The sequence below is a fragment of the Ascaphus truei genome, unplaced genomic scaffold, assembly GCF_040206685.1.
Source record: "Ascaphus truei isolate aAscTru1 unplaced genomic scaffold, aAscTru1.hap1 HAP1_SCAFFOLD_2475, whole genome shotgun sequence".
In the NCBI taxonomy this organism is placed as follows: Eukaryota; Metazoa; Chordata; class Amphibia; order Anura; family Ascaphidae; genus Ascaphus; species Ascaphus truei.
Genome location: NW_027455404.1, coordinates 21,120 through 35,770, shown reverse-complemented (window position 1 = coordinate 35,770; position 14,651 = coordinate 21,120). Strand labels below are relative to the sequence as shown.

The 14,651-nt window shown below is 46.8% G+C and overlaps 1 protein-coding gene across 1 annotated transcript in view; it reads right to left on the bottom strand.

The window, feature by feature from the left end:
• Nucleotides 1–903: 903 nt before the first annotated feature.
• Nucleotides 904–14,651, bottom strand: part of SHKBP1 (SH3KBP1 binding protein 1) — a 30,622-nt gene continuing 16,874 nt past the window's right edge. The window contains exons 10-18 of the mRNA XM_075582763.1: nt 10,353–10,468; nt 9,692–9,779; nt 9,326–9,442; nt 7,633–7,803; nt 7,037–7,192; nt 6,396–6,492; nt 5,497–5,681; nt 3,590–3,725; nt 904–3,002 (exon numbers count right to left, since the gene is read on the bottom strand). Coding sequence (XP_075438878.1) covers nt 2,444–3,002; nt 3,590–3,725; nt 5,497–5,681; nt 6,396–6,492; nt 7,037–7,192; nt 7,633–7,803; nt 9,326–9,442; nt 9,692–9,779; nt 10,353–10,468 — 1,625 coding nt within the window. The 3' untranslated portion in view covers nt 904–2,443. The remainder of the gene's footprint in view (nt 3,003–3,589; nt 3,726–5,496; nt 5,682–6,395; nt 6,493–7,036; nt 7,193–7,632; nt 7,804–9,325; nt 9,443–9,691; nt 9,780–10,352; nt 10,469–14,651) is intronic.

Here is a 14,651-nt window from a genome sequence, read left to right as displayed (position 1 = left end):
CCTTAATGGATTAACTGGGTCAGATCACTCTGGTATTGCCCCTCCCATCATGTGATGCAGGATGTCTGTGGAGAAGGGATTGCCACTCCCTTGCATGTCTTGTGACCAGTGATGTTACCATAGGGAGATAGAAGGTAATACATAGCTCAACTCAATGTTCTAGAAGCAGGTTCCTCAAAGTTCTGGTAGAGGGCCTCACCATGAGTCCTATAAATACAGAGTCCTGTCCCTGTTTATTATTCTCAGTTAAAGAGCGTGCCCTATATAGTTAGCGCCTATAGTAATGGCCGAAGATTGCGCTCATGCAGGAAGAGGAACCATGTGCTTAGCAGCAGTTCTCATAGTAGCAGCTCCGGAGCATAATCGGATCTGCCCACCAGACGGTTCTAAGTAAACTCCCGATCCAATATGCATAGATGAGGTATGCAGTACACAACAATAGGATACTGATCCCCGAAAGCTAAGTGTATTTCCAATGGGGGTCCACTTGAGATTGGGCAATCTCCTGCATAGCATCAATAACGCCCAATCTAACCCATACTAAGAGAAAAAAGCATGAGTATCTCCCCAGCGTAGGAGTGAGAGCTACTAGGGGAAGAAGCACAGAGTAACTTTATGAATTGCCGCCAGTTAATGGCTAGTGTGACGTCTGTCCTTGTATGGCGAGCCTTATAAAAATATGTTGAATAAAGCTTCTTTTTGTACTATAAAAGTTCCTTGCGCCCATCCTTATTGTATCTGCATATCTACGCCCCCCAGCCTGCACCCACCCAGCACCCTGAACAGGTATGAGAGACTGAGCACTGATGCCGGGCAAGGATAGTGGGACACACGCACAAATTGAATACATGATTTGCAAATATTTCATTACATTTGTTTTCTTGGAGGAATAATCACAGCCTGTTAAATAAAAAAGTATTGTTTTATTGCAGCAAGAGTGAAAATTCTCCTATATGAAAAAAAAAGTAAACAGTCGAAATTGGTTACAGAAAAATAAACAAAATACAATTGATATGCAAAGAAGATAAGCAGACCCTGTCTGTCCCTGAAACACGCTGTAGTATATTGCATACAGCGTACATGTTTAATGCAGTAGTGTGTTGTTGGCAATTCTACATCGATATCTAAAAAATTTCAAGTTCAGATCCGGTTTGTCCTGGATCTGGTTTTACTGGGCACTCGGGTTTTCATCCCACTTCCCAAACAGAGAAAAGACTACAGCTCCACTACACCTTATCTGCCAGGTGATCAGTGATAATGATCCAGTCCTGGTTTTGCACTCCCATTTGCTAGCCTGGATATAGCTTTGATACAAGAGTAAGATCTGAAGACTGGACCATTCCAACCCTGACCTGGAGTTTGCTTGCAGCTTTGCATACCGTAATGCTTAGCTATGGTATTTATAAACAAAGGGACTATATCCATCCCTTCATTTACAGCGTGATGCAAATCATGCCCCTCTGGCAGCAGAGTGGTTAATAATACGGTTTAATGTAAAATGACTTGAATAAAGTTAGAAAGCACTCCTGGTAAAAAATACATTAAATGTCCCTTCTTTTCCTATTGATACAAATGTGCACCCCTTTTAAGCTTTATAGTGGCCTGTTAAACAATGTTGTAGCCAGCCCTAAGGAATAATACAAGGCTACATTTGCAGACTTGGGGCCAATGAACAGAGCAAGCCGGTCTGCCATTTATCTCGTTAGGACTGACGAGGCGCTGCCTGGGATCACACAGAGATGCTGAGCACCTTGGGTTTCCACTACTTCCTAAGCTACCTCGCAACATGCTCTTAGTGTTGGCACTGAGCACTGGGGGTAAATGACTGCCGAGTTTCCCAGCATGGTTACGGAGGGATACAGCTGGTGCATTGCTTTAGCACTGGTTTTGTACAACGTTTGCAAATCAGGGTAAACAACCCATATTATCGCTTAGTTTTCACTTTATTTAGGAAATGGAGAGCTCTAAAAGATATCCGAGTCTTTTCAGAAATATACTCTCAAGAAAAATAATAAATGTTTTTTCTAATCATCATCCGAGTTGCTGTCCTTTCAACTTGTGACACACACACACACAAACACACACACACACACACACGTTTTCTTTGTTAACCTATATAATGAAGTTTCAAGCATTTTCATTTTAGATGTATTCTCTTGTCATTTTGATGACAACAAAATTGCAATAAAAACAATGTGATGCTATACAGTATATGCCAATAACATGACAAACTTGCAACATTGTGCTATTAAAGTACACCGGTTTTTTTCTAACAGACTCAGATATCCCTGCAGTGCTTTCCAATTCTACACAAGCCTCTCGGGCTCCATAACGGTTGAATATCAACTATGAGCTGGGGGGCAATTATGTGGTCTGCCTATGTATTACCGGTGCTCCTGTCCCCTTCACTGAACCAATGTCCTATTGTAAAAAGTCAGTGATTTCAGAACGAGGTCTCATTCAACCTGGGTTTCTGTGGGACCTTTGGGGGAGCCGGGGAGGTAGTAGCTGTGTCTCCCGGGGTAGAAGAGGTGGACGGCGCTGGAGATGGAGCGATGCAGAGCGGGGGAGGCGGCGGAGGGGCAGGCGAGTCGGGCCGTCTCGCCGAGGCGCGCGGCGTTTTGATTCTGGTGGCCGTCGGTCGTGCCTCTGACTCGTTGCTGAAACGCCGTGGGTCAGGGCGGTTGGACTCCTGGCGCGCCAACTCCTGGCAGCGCTCCACAAAACTGCCGCTCATGCGGGGCGAGGGAGGGTCGCAGATGGTGCCGTGGGCTTCTCCTCGCGGCTGGCTGCCTGGGGCTCTAGAGGACTTGGGTCCGGTTCGAGGCAAAGTTTCCGACTTGTGCAGGGAGACAACGCTCCCTGAAAGGTGGGGCTGCAAGCTGCACAGGGAGCTCCATCCTTCGTAGGGTCGGACGGCCAAAGCCTGTGTCCTGAGGGAGCCTGAGAACACAGCCCTGGAAAAGCGTTCGCGGGGGTAGTCACTCACCTGGGACTGAAGGCTGCAAGAGAAATGGTGGGGATGGGAAGGAAACAGCGGGGTTTTAATGACGGAGGGAGGCTTAAGGGAAAAAACGTGAGTAAGTCCTTCACTGGAAAAAAGGTACTGGGTGCATGGAAGAGCCAGCAGAGATAGTGGGAGGCTAGTAGAGAAAAGGAATATAAAGCTCTTTGGGACAGAGACACCAGGGGATCCCAAGTATGGGAACAAGGCATGGATCAAATGGTAGTCTGTCCATTTAGATCCACTGTCAACATCAATATTGTAATAATTGGGCTAGGATTTGGAGTCTGAACCGGGTAATGACCCCTATGGGTTCTGCGGGGGAGTAACGGTGTTACAGGCCTCTGCAGTAAGTGCATAGTTAAGACACGGGCTCTGTTTTTTCAGATACTTAAAACAAAGAGGTTACTACTACACAGTGCTAAATCTTCTACCTTTATTATTTAATGTAGTAATACACACATATATTATATTTATTGCACTATAATAGCCTGTGAAGATGAACCACTTCTATAGGGACCTGCCAATCTCCTCTCTTTCACAGGGAATATGCTCACATAGTTGTGTACAGACATTGAGAGGTACCTGGAGATGGAGGCGCGAGGGTTGGCGGAGTGGTTGAAGGAGACGGCAGGGCTCAGCTCAGGGGTGCGGGTGAGAGCCAAGTCACACTGCTCCAGCTGCTCCAGCAGCTCTTCCTGTGTCAGACCTCCCAGCTCTCCTACGGAGACAAGAGGCCTTATGTGATAAGGACTCAGATATCTCATGCAGAGGGGGGGGGGGGGGGTGGATCGGGAGAAAGGGAAAGAGGGGATTTAATGCATTTTCTCAGAGCCTCAATATAATTAAATGATCTGCCGGTGATGTATCCCCAGTGTTAGAAACTCACTCTGAAATAACATTACAAATGGTCCTTGTCACGGGCAGAGGTATAGATTACACAAAGTGACATTAGGAGAGAAGTGAGATGCAGAACACTGAAACATGGCAGCACACAAAGGAAAACCACAAAGGAACACCACAAAGGAACACCACAAAGGAAAACCACAAAGGAAAACCACAAAGGAAAACCACAAAATCATTACTTGGGATCTTTTTGCTGGATTATTTTAGGTGTTTTAATTGAGCCCAGGGCTCTTCAACTAGTTTTTTTTAAAGAGGCCAGATTAGTATTTGTTTAATTAGAAGGGCCACAAGAATATTACAGTGTTATTTTGGATACATTTAAAGATATTTATCTAGAATTTGTAATCTGTACCCTATGTATATTACCTTAGCTCACGTGTGTTAAAGCTGCAGTTCAAGCGTATAAATAAATACACGCACGCGCACACACACACACACACATTTTTTTCCAATCAATAAGTGCATGAATACAATCTGCACACTGACAAGTGATTAGCTAAGCTGCAGATCAATCCGTTCTCCTGTAATCAATCGCGTGCTCTGGGTTATTTAATTCACGTCTTGCACAGCATTATGGGCAATGTAGTTCTTGGAATATGATTGACTGGGCAGTTACTAGATACAATTGGTTCACTGCTAGAGAGAGGGCGGGTCTCAAGGGGGAGGGGGCTGTCACTTTGGAAATGCTTCTTACATTAGAAACATTAAAAATGTCTTTAAAACATTTTTTTTTTTTTTTTTTTTTTTTTTAAATGCTACAAGTATTTTCTCAGATTACAGAACTGATTTAAAAAAAAAACCCCACACCTGTAGGATATCGCTTGAACGGCTGCTTTAAAGCTTTGGTCCCGCTGCGTCCGGCGGCGCGGGCGGCCGCGTGCGCGTTCCTCACCAGCAGGGGAATCCTTCTGAGCCGGTCCCAGTCCCCCCTCGCTGCACGGCTCACTACGCGCTGTGACGCGTCAGCCGCCAGGGGATGCAAGAAAATTGTGATCCCGAGCGGTGACGCGTCACGTGGTGCGCTGATGAGCCTATCAGCGGCGGGAGCTGTCAGAGAACTTCCTCCACAAGGTAGGGAGTGGTGTGTGTGTGTGTATCAGCGTGTGTGAGGAGGGCATTTGTGGGGGAAGGGGGAGGGAGCGGGAGCTGCTTACCTTCCAGAAGCCTGCAGAAGCTCCCTCCTGCAGCCCGGGAGACCGAGCCCGTGGAGGGAGGGGGGGGGAGTAGTGGATCCCTCCGCTCAAACCACGGCCGCCGCTCACTACAGACCGCAAATAGCGGTCTGTGCCTCTCGGCGCGCTGCCTGCATGCAGTGCGGGCGCGCTGACTGAGGGAGCGGGGCCGTAGCCTTTAGCTACAATACAATTAGCAGAAGCAGACAGTCCAGGGGCCCTCCGTGGGACAGATTTGACCCACAAGTTGAAGAGCCCCAATTTATCCTGTTCTCAATGTAAGCACACACAGTTCTAACCCAATGTGAAAACTTTCAGATGATAGTTTTTCCTAATTGTGGCGTAGTCGGGCCAGCACATTTTGCCCTACTGATCTTTATTCCCCCTGGAGACTCAGGGTTGTTCCCCTCTCACCTCCGCTCTCTCCCTTGTTTGCAACCTCCATGGCGGTCGTCAGATCCCACATCTGGATGCAGCCACTCGCGTGGCCGGTGAAGAGGTAGCGCCGAGGGCGGGAGCCGATGCGGCTGGACCCCTCACACTCGTGGACGGTGAAAGAGGTGATGGGGGTGGAGTCCACGGAGCGCACCACGCAGATCCTAAACAAAGAGAGAGAAAAAAGACACACTATATAGAAAAGAAGATGCTCTCCCTCCCTGCTTAAAACCTAAATGAGAGTTCTATAGGGACGCCTGCCACTAAACTAACATCAATGTGAGTGCTAGGGAGTTCACAACCGTGGATTAACTTTCGTGTGGTCTCAGGAGACCTAGAACAGGAATCAGAGAACATACACACCAACAGGGGTGGCCAACTCCCGTCCTCAAGGGACACCAACGTGTTAGGTTTTAAGGATATCCCCTTGCTTCAGCACAGGTGGCTCAATCAGCTCAATGTGCTAAAGCAGGGATATCCTTAAAATCTGACCCTTGAGGACTGCAGTTGGCCGCCCCTGCACTATGAGACGCAAAGTGACAGGTTGTCAGAGTGAATGGCAAACAGCGGGAAGGCAGTCGCCATGCATCAATAACCACATTAATATGCTGCACTAAATGGCCCCACTAGTTACGCAGAATCCCCAGACACGGGTTATACAAAAGCAGGGGTCCCGAGGATAATAGAATTGCTTTCATGCCAATGCTATGATAATGGAGTTCATAGTTAAATAAAGATAAACAAAAACATTAAAACACATTGTTCCTAATGAGGCAAAAACCTCTGCGCATCAGTTCAAATGGACCTCCAAGTCTGACATTTTTATGTACAGTACTGCGGGTTTGAAGAGCTTCATTAGGCAAACCACAAGGACGTACCTTTTACCGCTGGAGGACAGACGCACGTATACAATGTTAGAATCAGGAACAACCCTCTGTATGAAGACCTGCTGGTCATCACGCTCTCCGAAGGGACCTGAGGGGACACACGGACAGGCATCAACACATACATAAAGCACAATATATTCCAAGTCCAGCCAACAGCTGCTCCCTAGAATTCAGCGGAATGGATCTTGCTCAGATGACCTGTAGGACAAGGGGTTCTTCAATCTCACTGACCAATTTAGTGCTACCAACAGTTTACAGGGCCGCCAAACTTAGATCAATATATATGGTATCCTTTATACTAAAGCACCAGCTGTTTTTCTTAGTGCAATACAGTATACTACGAAACTTACCCACAGAACTGTGGTGTCAAATTAAAGCACACACTCAACAGGTATGGCAAAAAAACATAAACCAATCAACCGACCAGATTTGTGCAGAAAACAACTATTTGCCATTGTCAGAACATTTATTGTTAGTCAGCTACTGCCGTCTGTCTTCTTAGGCTGCAGCCAGGCTCAATAGTTCCCTAGCAAGTGAACCTGCGATTGTAACTTGCAGTATTGGCTATTGCCATAGTAAGGACGCACCTATTTGTTTCCAGCCATTGCGCCGCCCTCACAGCCGATACTTACCTATGTCGTTGCCGGCGCTGCATCCCGCGTGCCCATCAACGTCTTCCAAGGACAAGATTTTGAAGGAAGCCAGAGGAGTGGAGCCGGGCTGGGTGGAGATCATCCCGCGGAAGCGAGTGACGGTCCAGGTGCGCACGTGGTTATTATCTGCGCAGACTGAGGGAGGCACCGGGGCGGGGAGGGAGAGGAGAATGCATTAACCCTTTAACTGCATGGGGGGCATGCTATAAACCTAAACATCCGTAGTGTTGATATGTTTTTAAATATACCCCGTTAAAAAGGTAAATCACGGTTTTCATTAGAGTTTAAACTTACTATAAAACCTTTAAAAATGTGGTTACGTGACCTTTAACCCCTTTACTGGCTGTATCTTAATACTGACACAAAGTCCATGACACCGTCTGTCCCTTTTCCCATACACGGACAGAAATGACCCAGCATTTTGTCCCTGTCAACTTGTGGTGGAAAAGAAGGGACTTATAATCCCTCATCTGTTTCCGTCCCACACCAGTTTGATGCACTCACATGGCCTATCCCCGACACAGACAAAAGGAACTTCAGCTTTTCATGGCTACCAGAGGGCCCTGCTCTGCTACCTGAGATGAGATGTCTCTCGGACAGCATGATCTTGGTGACTGGGCTGCGATGCACGGTGAATGTCTGGAACAGCTGGGGACCGGACCCCACCGTCTCTGGGTGCTGGACAATGACCCTAACCACCCCAGAGCTTGTGCCGTATGCAATCTCTATCCAGTTCCCGCTGTCGCCTGCGTTGAGGAGGGGTGTGGGGGGGAAGAGAAGGAGAACATTAGCTGGAAGACAATGACATTCTTTTCTTTATCAATAAGGATCCCATCACACTCTTACACTTTACGGGCCAGTCCCAAACCGTACTAATGGCAGTGACATGTTTAAGGTGTCCCATCTGAGTGACTGGGTGCTTTTTTTGTTTAGCAAAATCTGAAACTTAGAAGTATTTTTAAATCCCGTTTTAAATCAGTTAGTAAACATGGCGAGCCGAAACACCCCCTGTGTCTGATGTCACTGTGTGAGCATTAAAGCCACCCCTCTCCCACTCACCTTCCCCTTTATTGGTTCTCGGATAAATGCCGGGTGGCATAATGTACTTGATTGTAAACAACTACCCCATTCATTTCCAGAGATTTTTTTTTTTTTAGGAAGCCAACTAGATTGTTCAGCTGCTTACAAGTCATTGTTTTTTGACTGGCTGGGTGGTATTTCCCCTCTCACCCCTGTGCTGCCATAGAGGATTGCAACACATTCCTTTGCATAACAACAGAAAGTGTGCGGCATAGGCAGCACAGCCTTTTCTAATCTAAAAAGTTATGATGCGTATGGTGGGTGCAAAGGGAACAGTGGGGAGACGCCCAATATCAATGTAAGGTACAGTGAGGGTTCCCAGCACTCCAATAAAGAAATATGACACGTATGTCTAATAAAAGACAAATCTGTGTGTATTGACAAAATTGTGGCAATAACAACGCAATATGGTGCAACCGGCAATACAGGATAAATGAATATATAAGTATAATCTGAGGTGAAGGGGGGCGGAGGGGGGAGGAGAGGAAGTGAAAAAACCGAGGCGTGTGCTGTAGAACGCACTGGGACCGCAGCCTACAGCGCACACCTCCCAATCTGGGTCAAGTACAAGCGTCGGCGCGCATTTAGCAGCCGCGCTGCACTGCAAGTTCTCACATACAATTTGTTTTGTATGCGGAACTGGCGACGGAGGCGTGGCCACACCCCCGCCGGCGGTTCAGCCAATGAGGGCGAACCAGCCGTGTGATGTCATGGCCACGCCCCGTTGCATCGCAATCTCCCTCTCTCCTTGAAGACTGCAGATCGCAGTTAGCGCTGTGCACGCGCCGCCCCCCCCCCCCGCCGGGTGTGCGTGCCACAGTGATGTCTGGGACCGCAGTCGTAGAACGCACTGGGAGCGCAGCCTCAGAGCTGCAGTGGTGCTGAGTAAATGTATGAGCACCTAATATACATTGAGGGCCAGGTAAACTAAACGGGATAAGCTATAAGGCACCATAAGGGGCACAAGTGGGCTCTGAAGCGCATTACGGCTTAGCACCACTTAGCAGGTTTGCTCTTCACCCATGTGTAAGGCATGAGACGTTGCATAGTCCCAGCAGAAGTTTATACACCATCTAGTTATTAGGTTTAGTTCATCAGATGACTTGCATCATGTAAGAAGGAACGAACACAAGGGTCCCGATGACCCAGCCGGGGAGCCTCCCCTTGGGGGTGGGAATGCATTCTTACTGGTTTTGGGTGTGAGGTAGACACTGAGAGCGGTGATGGCATCCTCGGAGGGGTCACGGTAAAGCTCTGTGACCAGCAGGTCATTGTCTTTCATACGCAAGGGGAACTTCTGGACGTCTGAAAAGGGGGATAGACAGACAGGGTGAGAGAGTGGAAAGGGGAAGAAAGAGAGAGAGGGGGAGAACGGAGAGAGAGGGGGGAGAGGAAGTTTAAATGGGGACAAAAACAAAAAAAGATGACAAAAGGTCTTAAATAGGAAGTCTTTCTTTTCTACAAAATAGCTGAAAGTTAAGGATTTACACTGGCTATCACTTGAAAAAGAGAGAAAAGAAGAGAGGGAATGGAAGAGAAGGGGGAGACACCTACCTACATAGTAGATGGAGCCATTGTTACAGCCCAACAAAAGGAAGGATCCGGCGGTGTCGTAGCTGTTTATTGGCACCACATCCTGAATCTACCAGAACACAATATGATCAGGGAGGTGATCATCACCTGCATGGCATAACGGGCAAGGGAGGTGGGGACGAAATGGAGCAGAGAGCAAGACGTGGAGGGAAGGCAGGAGAAAAAGGAGAGTGGGGTGTAAGGGAAACAAACGGGAAGGGAGGGGGACAGCAAAGAAAGAAGGAACAGGATGAAGAGAAACAATGAAAACATGGAGTATATTGGGTTGTGGAAGGAGTCAAAAGCAGCAAGATGAAAAGGCTGAATATTAACACACGTATTCAAGATGCTGTGAAGTCGTTTTCCCTGTCTGGAGAAGATCTTGGTCTCATTCACTTGAATGGAGCAGATCTCTTCTCCAGAGCTGGGAAACTGCTTCACGGCATATTGAAATCAGACGGGAGTGTAATGATTGGAAAAGGATGTGGGTTGCAAAGGGGAAATGAAGAGGTGGGAATCGAGAAAAGTAAATGAGAGGAAGGACAGATAAAAGAAAGAAGGGTAGACAGGGGGAGTAAATTGGAGCGGGTGAAGGATGATTACAGCAGAGATGAGGTTAGTTTATGGGTGTTGGTTTTTTCACCTGCCAGTGCTTTGTTACTGCATTCCACACCCCGATCTTCCCACTGTGGCTCGTGGCTATTAACTGGTTGCCAACAAAGAACAAGGCCTCTATGGGTACCCCGAGGTTAAACACTCCTGGAAACAATGTGAAACATGGACAACATGAGGCACTGAGCAGAAGGTCAACCCCATTCACTGAATACTGCAGACAAAGGGATTGAGGGAGGATGTGGCTGCCGATTGGTGGCTGTTCTAGGAGTGAAACTGTGGAAGTCAAAGTTCTTTCCCATAAATATGAAAGACAAGCAGGGGAAGTTCAGCTCATTATATAACGGAAATATTTGTTATGTTATTTTGTTGCTCTTTTACTGCTATGTACAGTACGTAGATGGTGCTATACAAATAAAGACATACATACATACATACATACATACATACATACATACATACATAAATGGCGTGAGGCTCACCTTTTGGGAATTGCCTTGGCGAGGCTGATCATGCTTGCGAGCCCTGTTTGGGTGGAGGTGCAGTTTGGTTCGAGTGCATCTGGAGTAAGTGTGCAGTTAAAACAAGGCGTTGCCGACTCCTAGGATCATGAGTCTTCTATACATGTTACCCAATAAACTACTGCTATGTGACTTAACTTAAGCTAGCTATACCCCCAGGATCTCCCCCTCAATGTTCTGTATACCGAACAGGTCCAAACATAGACTTGTCCTTCCACTATTCAAACCACCCCGCCTTTTTTTTATTGTTTACCCCTAACCTTCCCGACATCGGTATGTCTTATTGGGGGGGGGGGGGGGGGGAAAGAGAGTGGGCCCCTGGGCTATAGATACGCCCCCGATGACACTTTCAGTGTGAGATAGGTAGACAAATTATTGGGAATAAGGAGAAGACATGTATTAAGTGATTTGCCTTTGTATATCTCAAGGAAGAGGCAACAGCAAAGATGTTACAACGTCACAACCTCAACATGCACTACCATTTGGTTAACACAGAAGTAGCTGGATAAAATTAAGGGAAATACAAGCACCTGGGCCCGTTTGCATGCACCTAAGGCTAAGGCCCCGCTCCCTCAGTCAGCGCGCCCGCACTGCAGACAGGCGGGGCGCTGACAAGACACAGACTGCGATATGCGGTCTGTAGGGAGCGGAAGCCGGAGTGGCGTGGTTTAAGCGGAGGGGGCGTGATTTAAGCAGAGGGGGGCGTGGTTTAAGCGGAGGGACCCGCTACCCCCCCCCCTCCACGGGCTCGGGCTCCCGGGCTGCAGGAGGGAGCAGCTGCGGGCTGCCCTACTCACACGCTGACACTCAGGCACACACACACACTCACTCAGGCACACACAGACACACAGACAGGCACTCATGCACACACAGACACACACACAGGCAGGCACTCACGCACTCAGGCACACACATACACACATACACAGATAGGCACTCAGACACACACATACACACACGGACAGGCACTCACGCTGCTTTCCCTCCACACTCTCCTCCCCGCTCCCTGAAGCCTCTCCTCCTCCCGAAGCCTCCCCTCCTCAATGGCTCGACACTTGGGATTACAATTCTCTTGAATCCCCTGGCGGCTGACGCGTCACAGCGTGTAGTGAGCTGTGCCGTGAGGGGGGACTGGGACCGGCTCGGGAGGATTCCCCTGCTGGTGGGGAACGCTCGTGCGGCTGCCCGCGCCGCGGGTCCCAGGCCTAAGGATTCTAAAGGAACCAAGTTCCATCTTAGACAGACCATTATCAGTACCACAAGATTGGGGTAAAGCAGATATGGCTGCTATATTTAAAAAGGGAGTTAGATCACAAGCAGGGATTTAAAACCTGTAAGTCGGACATCAATTCTGGGAAAGCTACTTGAAGGTTTATTAAGGAATCATATTCAGGAATACCCTTTGGATAACAACATTCTTAGTAATAGTCAGCATGGATTTTAGAGGCATAGGTCATGCCAAACTATAGTTTCTTTGGAGGTGGCAATTATGAATTTAAACCAAGGCAACGCAACTGATGTGGTCTACTTAAATGTTGTGAAGTCTTTTGATACAGTGCCACACAAGATGCTGGTGTACAAAATAAAGGAAACTGGTCTGGGTAATATTTACACCTGGATTGGAAACTGGTTGCTGGATAGGTAGCACAGTTGTCGCGAGTGGCACCTTTTCAGATTTGGCTAAAGTTGTAAATGGGAGTACCTCTAGGATCGGTACTGGGACCCCTGCTTTTTAACTTGACATTAATGTCCTCAAAGTTGGCATAGAGAGCAAAGTCAACATGTTTGCTGACGACAAAATGATACAGGGTAGTAAAATCGGAACCGGGTGTAATTTATCTACAGAAGGACTTGGATAAACTGAAAGCTTGGGCAGGTAAATGGCAGATGAGGTTTAATACAGATAAATGTAAGGTTATGCATTTGGGAAACAAAAGTAAATCGCGCAAACGAAATGGGACAAAATGAGGTCAATCCTTGACGGAGACGGATTTAGGAGTGCTTGTAGACAGCGGGCTTAGGAGTAGTGCTCAAAGCCAAGTGCAAAAGCGAATAGGATATTATCATTTTGTCACAGTATAAATCCCGAGTAAAAAAACACACCTTGAATGTGGAATAGTTGTGGGCACCACTCCATAAGTAAGACATAAATGAAGTTGAAAGTGCAGAGACGAGCCACCAGATGCTTAAAGTGGACAGAAGGTTTATGTGGAAAGGCTATCCAAACTAGGATTGTTCACATTAAAAAGAGAGACGTGAAAGAGGACAGGATTACGATTTACAAATATATTCCACATCAATACAAGAGAACTTTTCATCCCAAGGACAGTATAAAGGACACAGGGTCATCCATTGAGATTGAAGGAAAGGAGATTTTACCAGCAGCAAAGGAGAAGGTTCTAGAGAGTAAAGGGCAGCTAACATGTGGAATTTACTACCGATTGAGACTGAACAAGTTAATCATTTTAGAAAGGTATATAGGGATTTACCAAATAAGTAAACATGGGAAGGCTGTTCCTCCAGGGAGAAATCTGATTGTCATTGCTGGGGTCAGAAGGACTCCAGTATTTTTCTCCTTATAGAAGACATAATTGGATGTTTCACCGAGTTATTTTTTGTTTGCCTTCCTCAGGATCAATATAAATACAAATATAGGTGGAGTATCTCAGTCATAGGTTGAACTCAATAGACATCTTTTGTAACTATGTTTTGGCAAAAATGTGCAATTATAGAGCGTATGTATGCAAGTAATAATGTATATATACATTTATCCCCACAACTTTAACCAGAGAAATCCAGAGGAATGTGTGCTAGTATTTTGTACGTCTGTGGTTCTAGTTTCCACAAGAGAGCTGTTGTGACAGTGTTTATAAGGTTTTACAATTAGATTGTAAGCTCTTTGGGGCAGGGAGTCCGTGTCCTAAATGTCACTTTTATGCCTGAAGCACTTCTTCCCATTATGTGTTATTTGTATTATTTATATGATTAGGTCACGTGTATTGTATTACTGCTGTGAAGCGCTATATACATTAATGGCGCTATATAAATAAAGATAGAGGTAGATAGATATATATATATAAATATATATATATATATATCTATGAAAAAAAGAGAAGAAAAAAACAGGCGCAAACCTAGTGCATTAACATAATAAAATTAGTATTTCAAGGAACATAAAAGCTATCAAATGCCCACTCACAAAGGTAAAGCGATAAATAGCAGGTATGAGATTGGCTCTCATGTGCCGTCAGCTTAGTCCTCTCAGGGCAGCTCCAGGTACTGGCGTCGTCACGTGACTCCCCTCGTGTAGCCGGTGAACTGGTGAACCGGAAGCTCGCACTCAGTGTTCGGCTGGAAAGAGACCCTCCGGACAGCAAAGCCCTCCAAGTAATTTTCTCCCTATAAATATCATGGAGGGGCACTTGGAGGGTATCCCCTGAGGAAGTCATCATCGATGACGAAACGCGTAGGGCGTGACTAGTTTGCGACCGCCATCTGCCCACGAGCACTGTGGTTTATTCTTGCCAGAGACTTATTCCTTTGTGAGTACCTCACGGCCCTAATTCAAACCAACATTAGAGGACTTGGAGGGCTTTGCTGTCCGGAGGGTCTCTTTCCAGCCGAACACTGAGTGCGAGCTTCCGGTTCCGCTTCCGGTTCACCGGCTACACGAGGAGAGTCACGTGACGACGCCAGTACCTGGAGCAGTACAGAGAGAGATAGAGAGATAGAGATATATACACATATATATATATGTATATATCTCTATCTCTCTATCTCTCAAAACAGACAAAAAATGAAGTAGTGCC